This window comes from Gastrolobium bilobum, unplaced genomic scaffold (genome assembly GCF_033153095.1).
Source record: "Gastrolobium bilobum isolate Gb01-03AN ecotype WA unplaced genomic scaffold, APGP_CSIRO_Gbil_v1 utg14319, whole genome shotgun sequence".
Lineage (NCBI taxonomy): Eukaryota > Viridiplantae > Streptophyta > Magnoliopsida > Fabales > Fabaceae > Gastrolobium > Gastrolobium bilobum.
In genome coordinates this window covers 229,764-242,737 of record NW_026898237.1, presented here as the reverse complement: position 1 = coordinate 242,737, position 12,974 = coordinate 229,764, and the positions used below count along the sequence as shown (strand labels likewise).

Genomic DNA, 12,974 nt, shown 5'->3' with positions numbered 1-12,974 from the left:
AGCGTGGAAATTGCACAGGCCCATTTTTGGTTTACCTTTTTTGTGCTTTTTTTTTTTTTTTTAATTCCACTTTTTAAAGCGGGGACGGTGAGGCTCTGATACCATGTAAAGAACCTTGGGATACACCACCTCAAAAGCTAGCTCAAAGGGTGGGAGTGTTCAAGGCATTATACAGGCCATATTAGTTGTCCATCCAATCAATGTGGGACTATATATCTCAACAATAACTTCTTGGCTCTTAACTCCTACTTTCTAAAAATATTGTAGCATAATTATCTATTTTTTTGTTCAAATCATATTTAGCTCCCCAAATATTTGGTTTGGCCTCGTACTATTGATATAAACGATAATATAATAACTTAGAAAATGTAATCAAATTTAATATTTGATATGACAGCATGGGGATTGATAATAATATAACATATTCCATTCATAAAAAGTAAAGTTAAATCCTTTATCTAAATATAATAACTGATTTTAAAAATTTACCTTTCAATCACTTCATTGAAAGTGAAATTTAATAGTTCCATCTCATGTGTTGACATTATCTTCGATTTTTTTTTAATTTGAGTGTGGGTCATATAATGGAAAGTAAGTCTTCTATGAAAGTGAAATTTAATCTCTGTATCTTTGCGCCAATACAGAAATCTTCACACGGACATTAAATTAGTTACAAGTAATGGATGACTTTTTTTGTGTAATATTTTTTTTAGGGAAAACTTCACTAATATTTTTATTCTTTGTTTTAGAATTATTTATGTTTCTGTGACTTTTTTATCATATATATCCTTGTACTTTGTAAAAAATAAAAAATCATAGGGGCGTATGTGATAAAAAAACATACTTTTTTACAAACCACAGAGACATATGTGATAAAAAAAAATCACAAGAACATAGATAATTCTAAAACAAGAAGAACATTGGTGAACTTTTTTCTCTTTTTTTTAGGTTGCAGGACTCACCATAAGATATGTCTGTAAAAGGAGATAAGAAAAGGAGAAAATAGGACTAAAGCACCATTTTAAAATTTTTGAGTAAAAGAATTGCTAGTTAAAGCTGATTGGATAAGTTTTTCTAAAATAATGCAGTCAAACATGACACATATGCTGACGGGACTAATCCCGTCACTGACACTGACGGGACTCGTGTCACGTCAGCGCCACGTAGGCAGTCTCATTATCATAAAATTTCGGAAGGTCATAACTTGTGACTCGGGTATCCAAATCAGATATTTTTTTTTGATTTCACATAAATTTTCGAGATCTACGCAATGACATCTAATTTGACATATTTTATCTCCCACAAACATAGTTTGAAGATCTTCTAGATTTAAACGCGTAATTGTGGTACAATTGTTACCAATTCAAATTATGTTTGTGAGAGATAAAATATGTCAAATGAGATGTCATTGCGTAAATCTCGAAAATTTATGTGAAATAAAAAAAATCATCTGATTTGGATACTCAAGTCACAAGTTATGGTCTTCTGAAGTTTTATGGTAACAAAACTGCCTACGTGGCGCTGACGTGACACGAGTCCCGTCGTATCAGTGAAGAGACTAGTCCCGTCAGCATATGTGATATATTTGACTGCATTACTTTTAAAAACTTATCCAATTAACTTTAACTAGACAATTCTTTTGCTCAAGAATTTTAAAATAGTGTTTTTCCCGAGAAAATAGAGACGAGTTATAAATTGACTCAACTGACAGTTTCATTCTATCATTTATTTTTGTTGTTTTGAATTATTTGTTTGCGAAAAATACTTTTAATATTATGGATATACCGAATTCGATACATCCAATTATTAAATGAGAAAAATTTAAATGGATATAGATAAAAATATATATATAAAAAGAAATTAAAATAAAATAAATTATCCGTTTTAGTAAATGGATGTTTCGAGTTCATTACATTAATGTATCAAAAGTTTGCTCTTGGTTTGCGTTCTATTTATTGGCCTGACAATCATAACATTGAGATAACCTGATCTCTTACAGTAGATCTCAACTCACCGGTTCAGAAAAATTGACACCTTAAATTTTCAAAATGACATGCTAGAAATGATCCAAACAAAGAAAGAGAGCAAGAAAGCAAAGAACATGTGATCCGTCTTGGTCAAAACACCCAAGAACCCAGAGTTTGACCAAACCTTATGAGTGAAGACAGGTATGGGCCGCATTCCAAAGGTTCATACTAACGTTTAAAGAAAATGGGATACATTTTCACACGTGTTTTATAGACCCGGGTATGAAGCGTGTACGGTGCCCCTATATATAATGGCAATGTTGTTCTTTTCATCTGGCAACTTTCGAAAATTAATCTCTTCCTGTCGGTCTTCTAATTTTCTTCAATCAAGGTAGGCTATTTTCTCAATCTCGTTTCCTTCCCGGTGTTTGTGTTTTCTTTCCTTCTTCAAACCACACTTAGCAAACATAGGTTCCAATTGTAAGTAATTTCACATAGTTTTCTGATTAGTTTTTCTTTTCAGCATGAACACTTCACCTGTTCTTTTGAACAATTCAGAAATTTTCTGGAGGAAATAACAAACAACATTCCCTGTATTAATTAAGAATTTTTAGTCTCTTCGATTCTAAGATTTTGATTGCTGTATTGTTTGACTCCTTTTGCAGTGCCCCATAACGCATCATATTTAAATATAAGGAAGGAAACTGAAGATGATGGAAATTGCGTCCACCAACTACTTGCCTGAACTTGTAAGCATACTGAGAACTCATCACAAGCTTTTAAGAAAACTAATTACTGAACATATAAGCAGAAATCTTACTCTTACTTGAACAGGGAATGGAGGATCACACCTTCTTTCATCAATATCCGATGGATTCTTTTGCATGCTCACTTGATGACTTTGACTTCCAATCTTTCTGCGGGTCCCCAGAGAGCAATTCCTCTTATCAGTATTTCAACTCCGAAAGCACACCAAATTGTTTCCCTGCTGAAAGTCCTAATCAATCCGTTAACCCAACAAGACCAAAGAAGAAGCTAAAGACATTCAGTGACTTTATGGCCCCAAAGGCTTCTTCCTCTTCCTCTTCATCCTCCCAACTTATTTCTTTTGAGCATTTCAATGCACCTTCTATTGCTTCCCACCAATTTCACAACCTGGATTCCGATTTGAAAATTTGCTTAAATAATGATAACCGAGCGAACCAGCTGGCCACGACCGCTAGGAACCCAACCCAAGCTCAAGAACACGTAATAGCCGAAAGAAAAAGAAGGGAAAAGCTCAGCCAGAGTTTCATCGCTCTATCAGCCATCGTTCCTGGACTCAAAAAGGTACCTTCAGCTTAACAATTGTTCTTTTAATTTCATTCATGATGCACCTTCATCGGATAACATTGATATGATTTATGATTTAAGATTTATGAAGACGAACACATAAATAGTCTTCTACTTAAAACACAATTGCAGAGTTAACCGCCAATATATATAATTGTATGTATTGGAATAATCTTAATTAAAAGTTGAATTAATGTATATGGTTGCACGCGTAGATGGACAAGGCTTCTGTGTTGGAAGATGCTATCAAGTATGTGAAACAACTAAAAGAGCGCGTGCAGACTCTGGAGGAGCAGTCAAAGAAAAAAGTTGGATCGGTAAAGAGATCTATTCTCTTCGCCAACGATGAAAATTCTGAGAGCCACTGCGAGCAGCCACACCCTGACATGGAAGTAATAGTTTCTGGTAAAGACGCACTCATCAGAATTCACTGCGACAAACAGAGTTGGCGTGCCGCTACCATTCTCAGCGAATTAGAAAAGAATCATCTCATTGTCCAGAGTTGCAGCTTTTTTCCCTTCGGGAATAACACTATTGCTGTAACTATTGTTGCTCAGGTAAATAACTAAATATACGCAGTCCTGTTTTGAAAGAGTAGTACTCATTATCATTAGCGTTTCTTAAAATATTATATATATATATATATATATAATATGAGTTTAAAATTTTTCAATGTTATAGAAAATAAATTTATCATATAAGTAAAAGTATATAAAGCTCGTGTTAGGAGAATAGAGAAAAATAGAAAAATTAAACACTACATATTTTTATATACGTACAAGAGATAAAATTATCTGAGAAATTGTAAACTCATATGATATACCTATTTCTTTTCTCCACTTGATTTCACATAGCTAGACCAAGGCCGTTATCATATGATTTATGTTATCTTGCAGATGAACAAGGAAAACTGCATTACAGCAAAGGATCTAATTGGAAGCCTAAGGCAGTTTATCTAATCGTGCATAACCAGTTCAAGGAATCTACGTCATGAGTTTTAGTCAATCATATTTTGATCGCAGTGCTTTCTTTTTCCTTTTTAGTCCATTATCTGGATTCTGGAGTAATATATGAAGGGCCTGCGAGTATCTGTTAAGCATTTATCGGTGTTTACTTGGGTTTGTTCTGCTGCTGTGTGCCGAGTTTCAACAGATGATGACAAAGTTTTTTCTTCTGTTGTTTTTTTTGCGTAGTTGACTGATCGGCTACGTTGGCATACCCCACCAGAATAAGCATTTTCAAATCTCTGCCGTTTTAAATTTTCTTTTTCCCTCAAGAGGGTTTTTGAGAGGTTTTGACTAATCGAATGGACCACTTTCTTCCCTCTTCCCTGTTGTGAAAAAGGTTCTAGTTTGATAGAAACTATAGCAGCAGGCACTTCTTTCAAATTGTTCCTTTTGTCGTTTTGTGTTCTGTTACTTCTGAATAAATTTCTTATGATTATGCTAAAGATCCAATGGCAAGTTGTTGTCCCCCCCACCCCTTCCCCCAAATATATTGTATGCTATTTGGTTGCGTATGTATCATTTTTTTCTCCTGTGTATGACTCAAAGAACTCTTCATAAAAGGTTATTAAATCGTAATAGATATCATATATTAGTTGACAAATTTTTTGTATAGTATATCATGAATCATATCGAATGGTAAAATACAGAATATAATAAAAAAAAATTAAAAAATATATAATATAATAATATCATATAAATCCAAATTCCAAAAAGGATCTAATAAGATAAATACATAAATAATTAAAGTGCAAACCATTTATTCTCCTACTCATCAATCATTAAGACTAATATTATCACTGTTATCACTATCAGCATCTATCAGTGATATAACTAATTCACCATCCTCTTTCAAAAAGAATCTTTTTAGTTTTTTTTTTTAAATTTAAATTGTAAATCAAATCTTTATTTTTTATATTAAAAATTAAATAATTTAATTTAATTTTTGTATCGTATCATAAGATACAATATCGGATCGTTCAATACAAATTCATTTCTAATACACCTCATGATACGTATCATTGGTGTTCTGTCTATGTGACAGAGATGTCTAGCCTGGGGCTAGTTGATCAATATGAGATTTTGTGCTCTCTCTAGATATCTATGAATTAGATACCTCGGGAGTAGCGAATCACCGTACACAACTATGAGGCTTTAACCAAAGGAGTGGTGTGTGTGCACAGTGATAGCATAATAGTAAAAAAAAAAAAGATTTGTCCATACATGTGATCTTTACTTTTTATTTATAGAGTTTACTTTAGGGTTTGAACAATCTGGACCTTTTGCTTCATGGGTCCGGTTGTCTTCTTGCATAGTTGTCGAGTGTCTGCCCTTTATTGGGTTTTTTGGGCATATAGGTCTTATGTAAGTCCATAACAGTTGGACTTGTGAATCATATCATGTATCGTAAGCTCTCGATCACATATATCACTTGCTCTGATATTAAAGGGTTTTTTGGGCATATGACTCTTATGTAGGTCCATAATAGTTGGACTTGTGAATCATATTATGTATCGTAAGCTCTCGATCACATATATCACTTGCTCTAGATATATATATGGCAAAATGATTTCTGCAGCTGCTGTACCTACAGCAAGCAAGGATCTGCGTCCGGATCTTAGGATGCGGCATCGGATCCTGAGTTTTTTTTTTTAAAGTCGTGGGGCCCACTTTTCTGTGTCAGCTGTAGATAACACTATCTACGGCTGCTGCAGAAATGTTAAGCCCTATATATATATATATATATATATATATATATATATATATGGGATAAACATTTCTATAGTCACTTTAGAAGAGGTTATTTATAGCTACCCCAAAAATTACATTGTTTTGATTAATGAAGGGTGCTTTTGTAATTTTAAGTGAATTAATGAAGAGTGTTTCAGTAAAATGTTTATAATAAAAAAATAAACAAAACTACGAAAACACCATTCATTAATTCACCTAAAATTACAGAAACACCTTTCATTAATTAAAACAACGTAATTTTTTGGATAGCTGTAGATAACCTTATCTAGAGTGACTGTAGAAATATTTATCTCATATATATATATATATATATATATATATATATATATATATAGACTTTGTCAATGAGAATGCTAGCTCTACCACTAAAAGGATCAAAGAAAAATAAGAAAAACAAAAATAAAAATAAAAATTTCATTAAGGAATGTTAAGTTTTTTAATTGAGTGAGTTAAGCTAATGCAACATTCATGTGTATTGTAACTAACTCATATACATGTTTCTCGCTTTTTGAAGATATTAAATCCTCAAATGAACATTCAAAAAGCGGCATTCAAAATAATATACTTTATTTGTTGGGTATGGCTCATACTTCGCATGTTGATGATGATCCTAATTGTCGAGGTTAGCAGAAAGATACTGTTGTGGGGCCTCTGTTTTATTGTAATTTTCTTAGCAGTTTGGACTTGAGCCCATGAATAGTTGTTGTTAGGGTTTTTAATCCTATTTATATTTGTCTTGTAAATCGAGTGACTTGTAACGAGTAGAGATGAATATAGTACAAACAAGCTGGACGTAGCCTAAATTGGATGAATCAGATTAAATCGTTGTGTCTATTCTCTCTCTTTTCTTTTTCGTTTTTGATTTGTGTGTGGTCGATTTCCAATTAAAAAATGGCATTGTTTTATTCACTTTATTTGAATACAAGATGAGATTTTTAAAAAAAATCTTGCATCCTAAGTTTTTCTTCGATCAGATTGGAGAAATATATTAATTAATATATACAAGTATGTTAGCTTAGACATTATCTAATCATACATTTTTTATTTTATTTTTTCTAAAAAAAGGGATCCAGCTCTCCGAGTGCCAACAAAGGTAGAATTTATAAATTAGTTAATTAAGTTTGGTGCATATTATTTGGAGGCAGATCATGGGTCCATGTGAGATTATTTTGACACTTGCAAATTAATATAGGAAACCACGTAGTCCCACAAAGATTATGTGATCTCCTTGCTAATCTGGTAATCATTTAAATATATACACATACACGTCCGTGTCTTCCTTCTAGAGCAATATTATTTAATTATTTTATATATTAGTTCGATTATGTCACTTCATATTAAACAATTTATATGCCGCTTGGATATAAATTAAGCTATTCTCCCATAAACATAAATGAATTATATATTCGGATTTTGAAGTCTTATGTCTCATTCAAGACCACGCAAGAATTAAAAAAAAATTGTACATCTGATTGATGATAGATTATTAATGATCGGAGGATATTGATATTTTATATATGAAATAAAGTTATAAAGCTGCGTAGTTAGGCGTTGTGTAGTTCCGGTCATACTGAACAGGGGTATTTTGGGCCGGGTCTTATTTAGTGGGCTCAACAAAATTGGGTGCTCCCTACCCTTTTTTATTGGGTATTTGACTCGGGCCGGGCTCTTTTAATTTATATCACTTTGATTTTTGTTTTTTACTAACTGATCTATTTCTTTTTGCAAAAGACTGTAGATGATTAGATGCACTGAGATTTAGAATGTGAGTGGAGTGTAAATTTAAAAGTTTTATATTAAAAAGTAATGGAAAATGTATAAATTATATAAGTAAAAAAATTATAAATATAATATCTTAAAAATTTGCTTATAATGTGATGTCAAGTCTATTTATGTTGAACCGGTATCAAAATGCCGTTGAACATTTACGTAAGACTGTTGATAATTCACCAGCAAGAAATCCTGATTTGAATCAGATCATATATTTATTATAACAAAGAACGATTGGTTAGACGAACTCTTGTTAGATTTTTTTTTTCTTCCTTTTTTATCAATTCAGATTTTAGACTCAGTTCGTACATAATAAATGACCCATCCCGTAGCCACTGGAATATTGAAATAGATTTTATTTTTATTTTTGTAAAAAAAAAAAGAGAATGTGCTGAAACTGGAAATAACCATAGAACCGAACGGATACAATAAATTGGGTTGGTTGTCTGGGTGGGCAAAAATGTTTTTAGAGTTTGGATATGTGCAAGTTGAAATTGGATTTGAATGAAAGGGAATGGTACCCTATCATCTGGTCCCCTCCCCTACTCGCTACTGAACGCGCAAGTGTGATGAAAGAGAAACCAATCTGCATTGGTATGGGAAGAGATAACTTCATTCGTTTGATTGTTGGTCTGCTCTTTCCGGGGGAGTAAATGGTAATATTTTTTTATTTTATTTTTTGGAGTTAACCGAACACTAATTATCTATTTGAGACGACGAGATGACTTTTCGGTATCACACCAGTTTCGACTTTTTGAACTAGTATGAAACTAATTCGAAATTCGGGACACGTCAAAAATAAAGATATTTAAACTCTAACAAAGGTAACTGTGGAGATCGAACCGAGGTAACATAATGTTTAAGCAAATATGCCAAACAAAAACAAGGATCCCACAGATACAAAAATGTGACAGGCAAGACAAAATCTGAAAAAGACTTGAGGTGATAGATTTAAAGAAACAAACCTGTCCTTGTGTCATCTTTCGTCTATTATCCTCAATCATGATCAAGCACAGTACTCGCTATGAGGGATATTTAGTAGAAGGAATCCCAAAAGGCTTTTTAATCCTACAGATGAAGACAGACCTACAGACAATGCCTCTCCATAAGCCTCACACGTTGTTGACTGGCATAACTGCAAAACCACAAGCACAAATAAGTTTGGTTCCAACGAGTATGAAGTCAATTGCCATTATCCCATCCCATCCCATTTTTCTCAATGCTTCACGTGAGATCAGACTCAGCCTCTTTGGAATCTTTAGGCATGCCAATGACATATATAATTACTTGCGTGCTTATGCAAAATGGTGGGACTGTAAAACGTAAAGTGTCTACATTGCATGCCACTGGATAAGCATCTAAATTCTAATGCATAATTTAGATAAGCTATGAGGAAAGGGGACAGGGTAGGCTGGATACAAATCAAACAACCAATAGCTTGTAATATTATTACTTTCACTATTATTAGTGAACTTAATAATTTTGTCTTGCGAAATTTCCCATACGCACAAAATTTAGGTGTGAGCTAAACCTTAGTCGGAGTGTTGAGTTTGCCTCTCCCATATGTGTTTTCTTGCAACCTGAAACCTTTGACAGTGAACAAGTCCTTCAAACATTAACCTCAAGTTATCAGTTGAGTACTTGAGTCACTCCTTATTCTCATTATTTCACTTGTCAATCCTTTGACAATATTGGTGCTATGTTTAATTATAGTCAAAATTTTATTTCAACAGCTTAAAATTTGTTTTCTTGAAAATTAAACAAATACAAACATAATTTAAACGAAAAATAATATTTTATTACCTAAGCATGCCTTCATGTTGATTTAATTAATCAATTCTTATATAGTAGAGTATATCTTCTGAGAATCATTTAATTTTTTACTCATTTTTTCTTTAAAAAATAATATATGTTGTTCTAGGCCCATCTTCTTTAAATTTTAAATTCAAATTCGTTTGAATTCATTATATTTTTTATATTTTATATTTTTTTTTAATTCATGTTTTTTAAATTATACTTAAATTAATTATACATGTCTCTGTTATAATTTTAAATATTTAATATTTTTAATTTTACCTAAATTTACAAATATGTGTGCGATGTACAAAATACTTTCTAATCAAGGGGTAATGAATTGTTTCCCATAAAGATGGCGAAGAGCGGAGCTATAAAAGGAAAAACCTATCCTAGCATACGGGCAAAAATTAAAAGCGAATTTCCGGCTAAGTGTCAATTTGCGGTGATCCAATATTGTCTCTTTCTTTCCCGGAAAAGCATTACAAAAGGATTTTTTCCAAATTTTCATTTTATGGGATTGAATATTTAATATATGCATTTCACAGGGACATTTTGCCAACTTTCCACCTCCCTTGTGTCAAAAAGAAACACAAAAGGTCGCCCAAAGATATACATCAGCTCGTCAGTCACTTTCTATTTCACATTATTGAATAGAAGGTCTCTCAAATTAACTTTGATGCTACATACTTTATTTAAGAAAAACATATATAAGAATGTTATCCAATTGTTCCTTTCTAGGCCTAGACAAAGTTACTGGGCCAGTTTGATACTTGATGGAGAGGTTTATGTGCATCTATGGGATACATACCAAAGTCAATATCGATAAGTTACCAACAAATGCATTTTATCGGATATTAAATCCATTTTCCTTCCCACTTTCGTTTTAGACCCTCATCAATTTTTTTTTAGCACGACATGACAAAGAAACGGTGGTACTTTTGGAAAGAACTCGTAAATTGTTAATCCTCCCTCAACTAATTATCGTTTTCAGTTTTCATCGCATTCTTGTTTTTTTAGACCTCGTGAGCCATATGCAATATCCCAACTCCTCTGCAGATGATAAAGTCAACCAAAGTAAATTGTATCTTCTTCTTTCTTTTTTTCTTTCGTTTCTTGTTTCCCTTTCGATTGTATGTGATTAATCACGATTCACGATATTCCCAACAATAAGCCTTAATAGATATTTTGAATTCGAACTGAGGCATTAAAAAAAATAAAATTAAAAAATTCTTCCATTGATAAAATTTGCTCAACATTATCACACAGGAGATGAGCAAAATTTGTGTGGTTGGAAAGCACAAAAAGACACGTTTATAAGCTCAACTAGTCCTTTTCGTCCTCAATTCTCATTGGAAACAGTTGCTACTTACTCATATCTTATTCAATACTTCGTCGTTAAACTACCCATAGTAGCTACTAGCTAGTAAAAGTGATGACTCAGTTTGTTGAGTTGGTTGATAGTAAATTCGGTATTGTACTATTTTCTATGGAAAATTATACTTGTCAATTTTTTATGGAAAAAACTACTCTTATGTTACACGTAATAAATTTCTCTCCTATACACTCTTCGATAACTGTGTCACATTTTTTCTTTTTCTTTTTATTTTTCAGATGGTGGAACCCACAAGTTTATCTCTATGACATGAGATAATTTATCTCCTTTGACAGGAGATTAATAAAACTCCTTTTTTATACTAGTGTATTAGAATATGTGTTTCTCTTTTTTATTACCTAAATAAAATACATAAAATTGTATAATCAAAATGATGCGTAAAAATGAATAAACTAGCTATACTCTTTCCCTTTCTCATAAGCAACATTTCCTTGTGATATGGGTATACTTTCATCAAGTCATTTACGATAACATAACCATTCTAAAAAAGCGACAAAAACATGTTGCAAATTGCGATTGATTGGTTTCTTTCTTTCCTTTTTTTTTTTTTTATAAAAACGTTACCATTTTCTCTCTTAAATAATTATGGATGGTTACGAGACAGTCATAGTGTAACTTTCAAAGTTTTCTTACCATAATAGCAACGCTAACAAAAAAAAATTAATTGTGAAAAAAAAAACACTAGGCATGAACCACATATTCTGTGTTTCTGTCGCTCAATCTAGAGAGTCGCATCTGTTTCGTCACACTCCGGGATGTAATTTGTGGCTTAAGAAGTGAGGTGGCAAATAAGGGAGCAGGGACCATTAAACATATTCAGAGAATTAGAGGGACAGTCGCAGACTTATGAACCATGTGAGATTCCAAAATGAAAATTAGCAAACAAAAGGAATAGCATCCGAGACATTTAAATACTCCTAGAATAGGAGACAACAACGCGTTTTCAGGGAGGGAAGATACCTAAAAATATAGACATTTAAACACTAGGCATAGCTCACAAATTTTGTTCGACTCAAACCTAAATTTCTTCTTGTTCAAAAGTGCAACTTAAAGCAGACTCATCCACCACCAACTCCAACTAACTCTCAATAAAACTGAAAAAAAAAAAAATTAAACAGGCTGAAAAGTGGAAGATACCTAAGATTCCCTCTTAGCTAGTCCCAATAATCTTCTTTGCTTTTCAGTAATACTGTCGCGTGCTGTGATTATTAACAAGCAGATTAAGCTGTAAAAAATCTATATTTTTGTTGGATGTACATCCAACCAACAAGAGCATAATATATTAGTTGATATGTTGAGAGAAAAAAAACTTAATATTATAATTATATATTTATCGAAATATAGAATATATAATTTTATTTTAAACTACCGTTATACTCGGTATTCAATAGCACCGAAGATGTTCTCGTTAAGCTAACTTTGCCATTATGGTTAAGTGGTTAAGATGACACGTTGTCTTTCTCTCTCTTTTTTATATAACTTAAAAGTATTTTGTTCAACTTTTTTTGATCACCTCGTCTTCAGAATATGTCTAAAAAAAACTACTTCCTCGTTAATATTAGAAATAATCAAGTGTGAGTGAGGAGTGGTGAAATAAGTTTCATATAGGCTAGACTTAGACCAATTGAAGATTATATAAGTGCAAAAGACCCATAAACCTACAATTTTAAAATTTTAGGTTAAAATGTGGTGTCAGTCCACTTATTGCAGTTTCCCATTTGACCCATTGGTGAGTAAATCATTTACAAAGATTTTGTGCTCCCTACTATTTGAAGATAAAAAGACTTCTGCCCGAAGTTGCTAAATAAATCCTACGTACTTATTATCATTTTTCATTTGATGCATTGATTAATGAATCTTTTCCAAAAATTTTGTACTCCCTCGTCCATTCCCAACGGTTAAAATAGCTGATGCATTGAACTAGGGAGGCTCCTTCTCTTTAGGGGTGTTTGGTTCAAG

The 12,974-nt window shown here is 32.5% G+C and overlaps 1 protein-coding gene across 1 annotated transcript; it reads left to right on the top strand.

The window, feature by feature from the left end:
* The first annotated feature begins 2,677 nt into the window (after positions 1 to 2,677).
* LOC133314162 (transcription factor bHLH18-like) lies at positions 2,678 to 4,258 on the top strand. Its single transcript, XM_061515606.1, has 4 exons — positions 2,678 to 2,716; positions 2,802 to 3,296; positions 3,515 to 3,856; positions 4,196 to 4,258. Exons 1-4 carry the CDS (start codon positions 2,678 to 2,680, stop codon positions 4,256 to 4,258), a joined length of 939 nt encoding a protein of 312 aa, XP_061371590.1.
* The last annotated feature ends 8,716 nt before the right edge of the window (positions 4,259 to 12,974 follow it).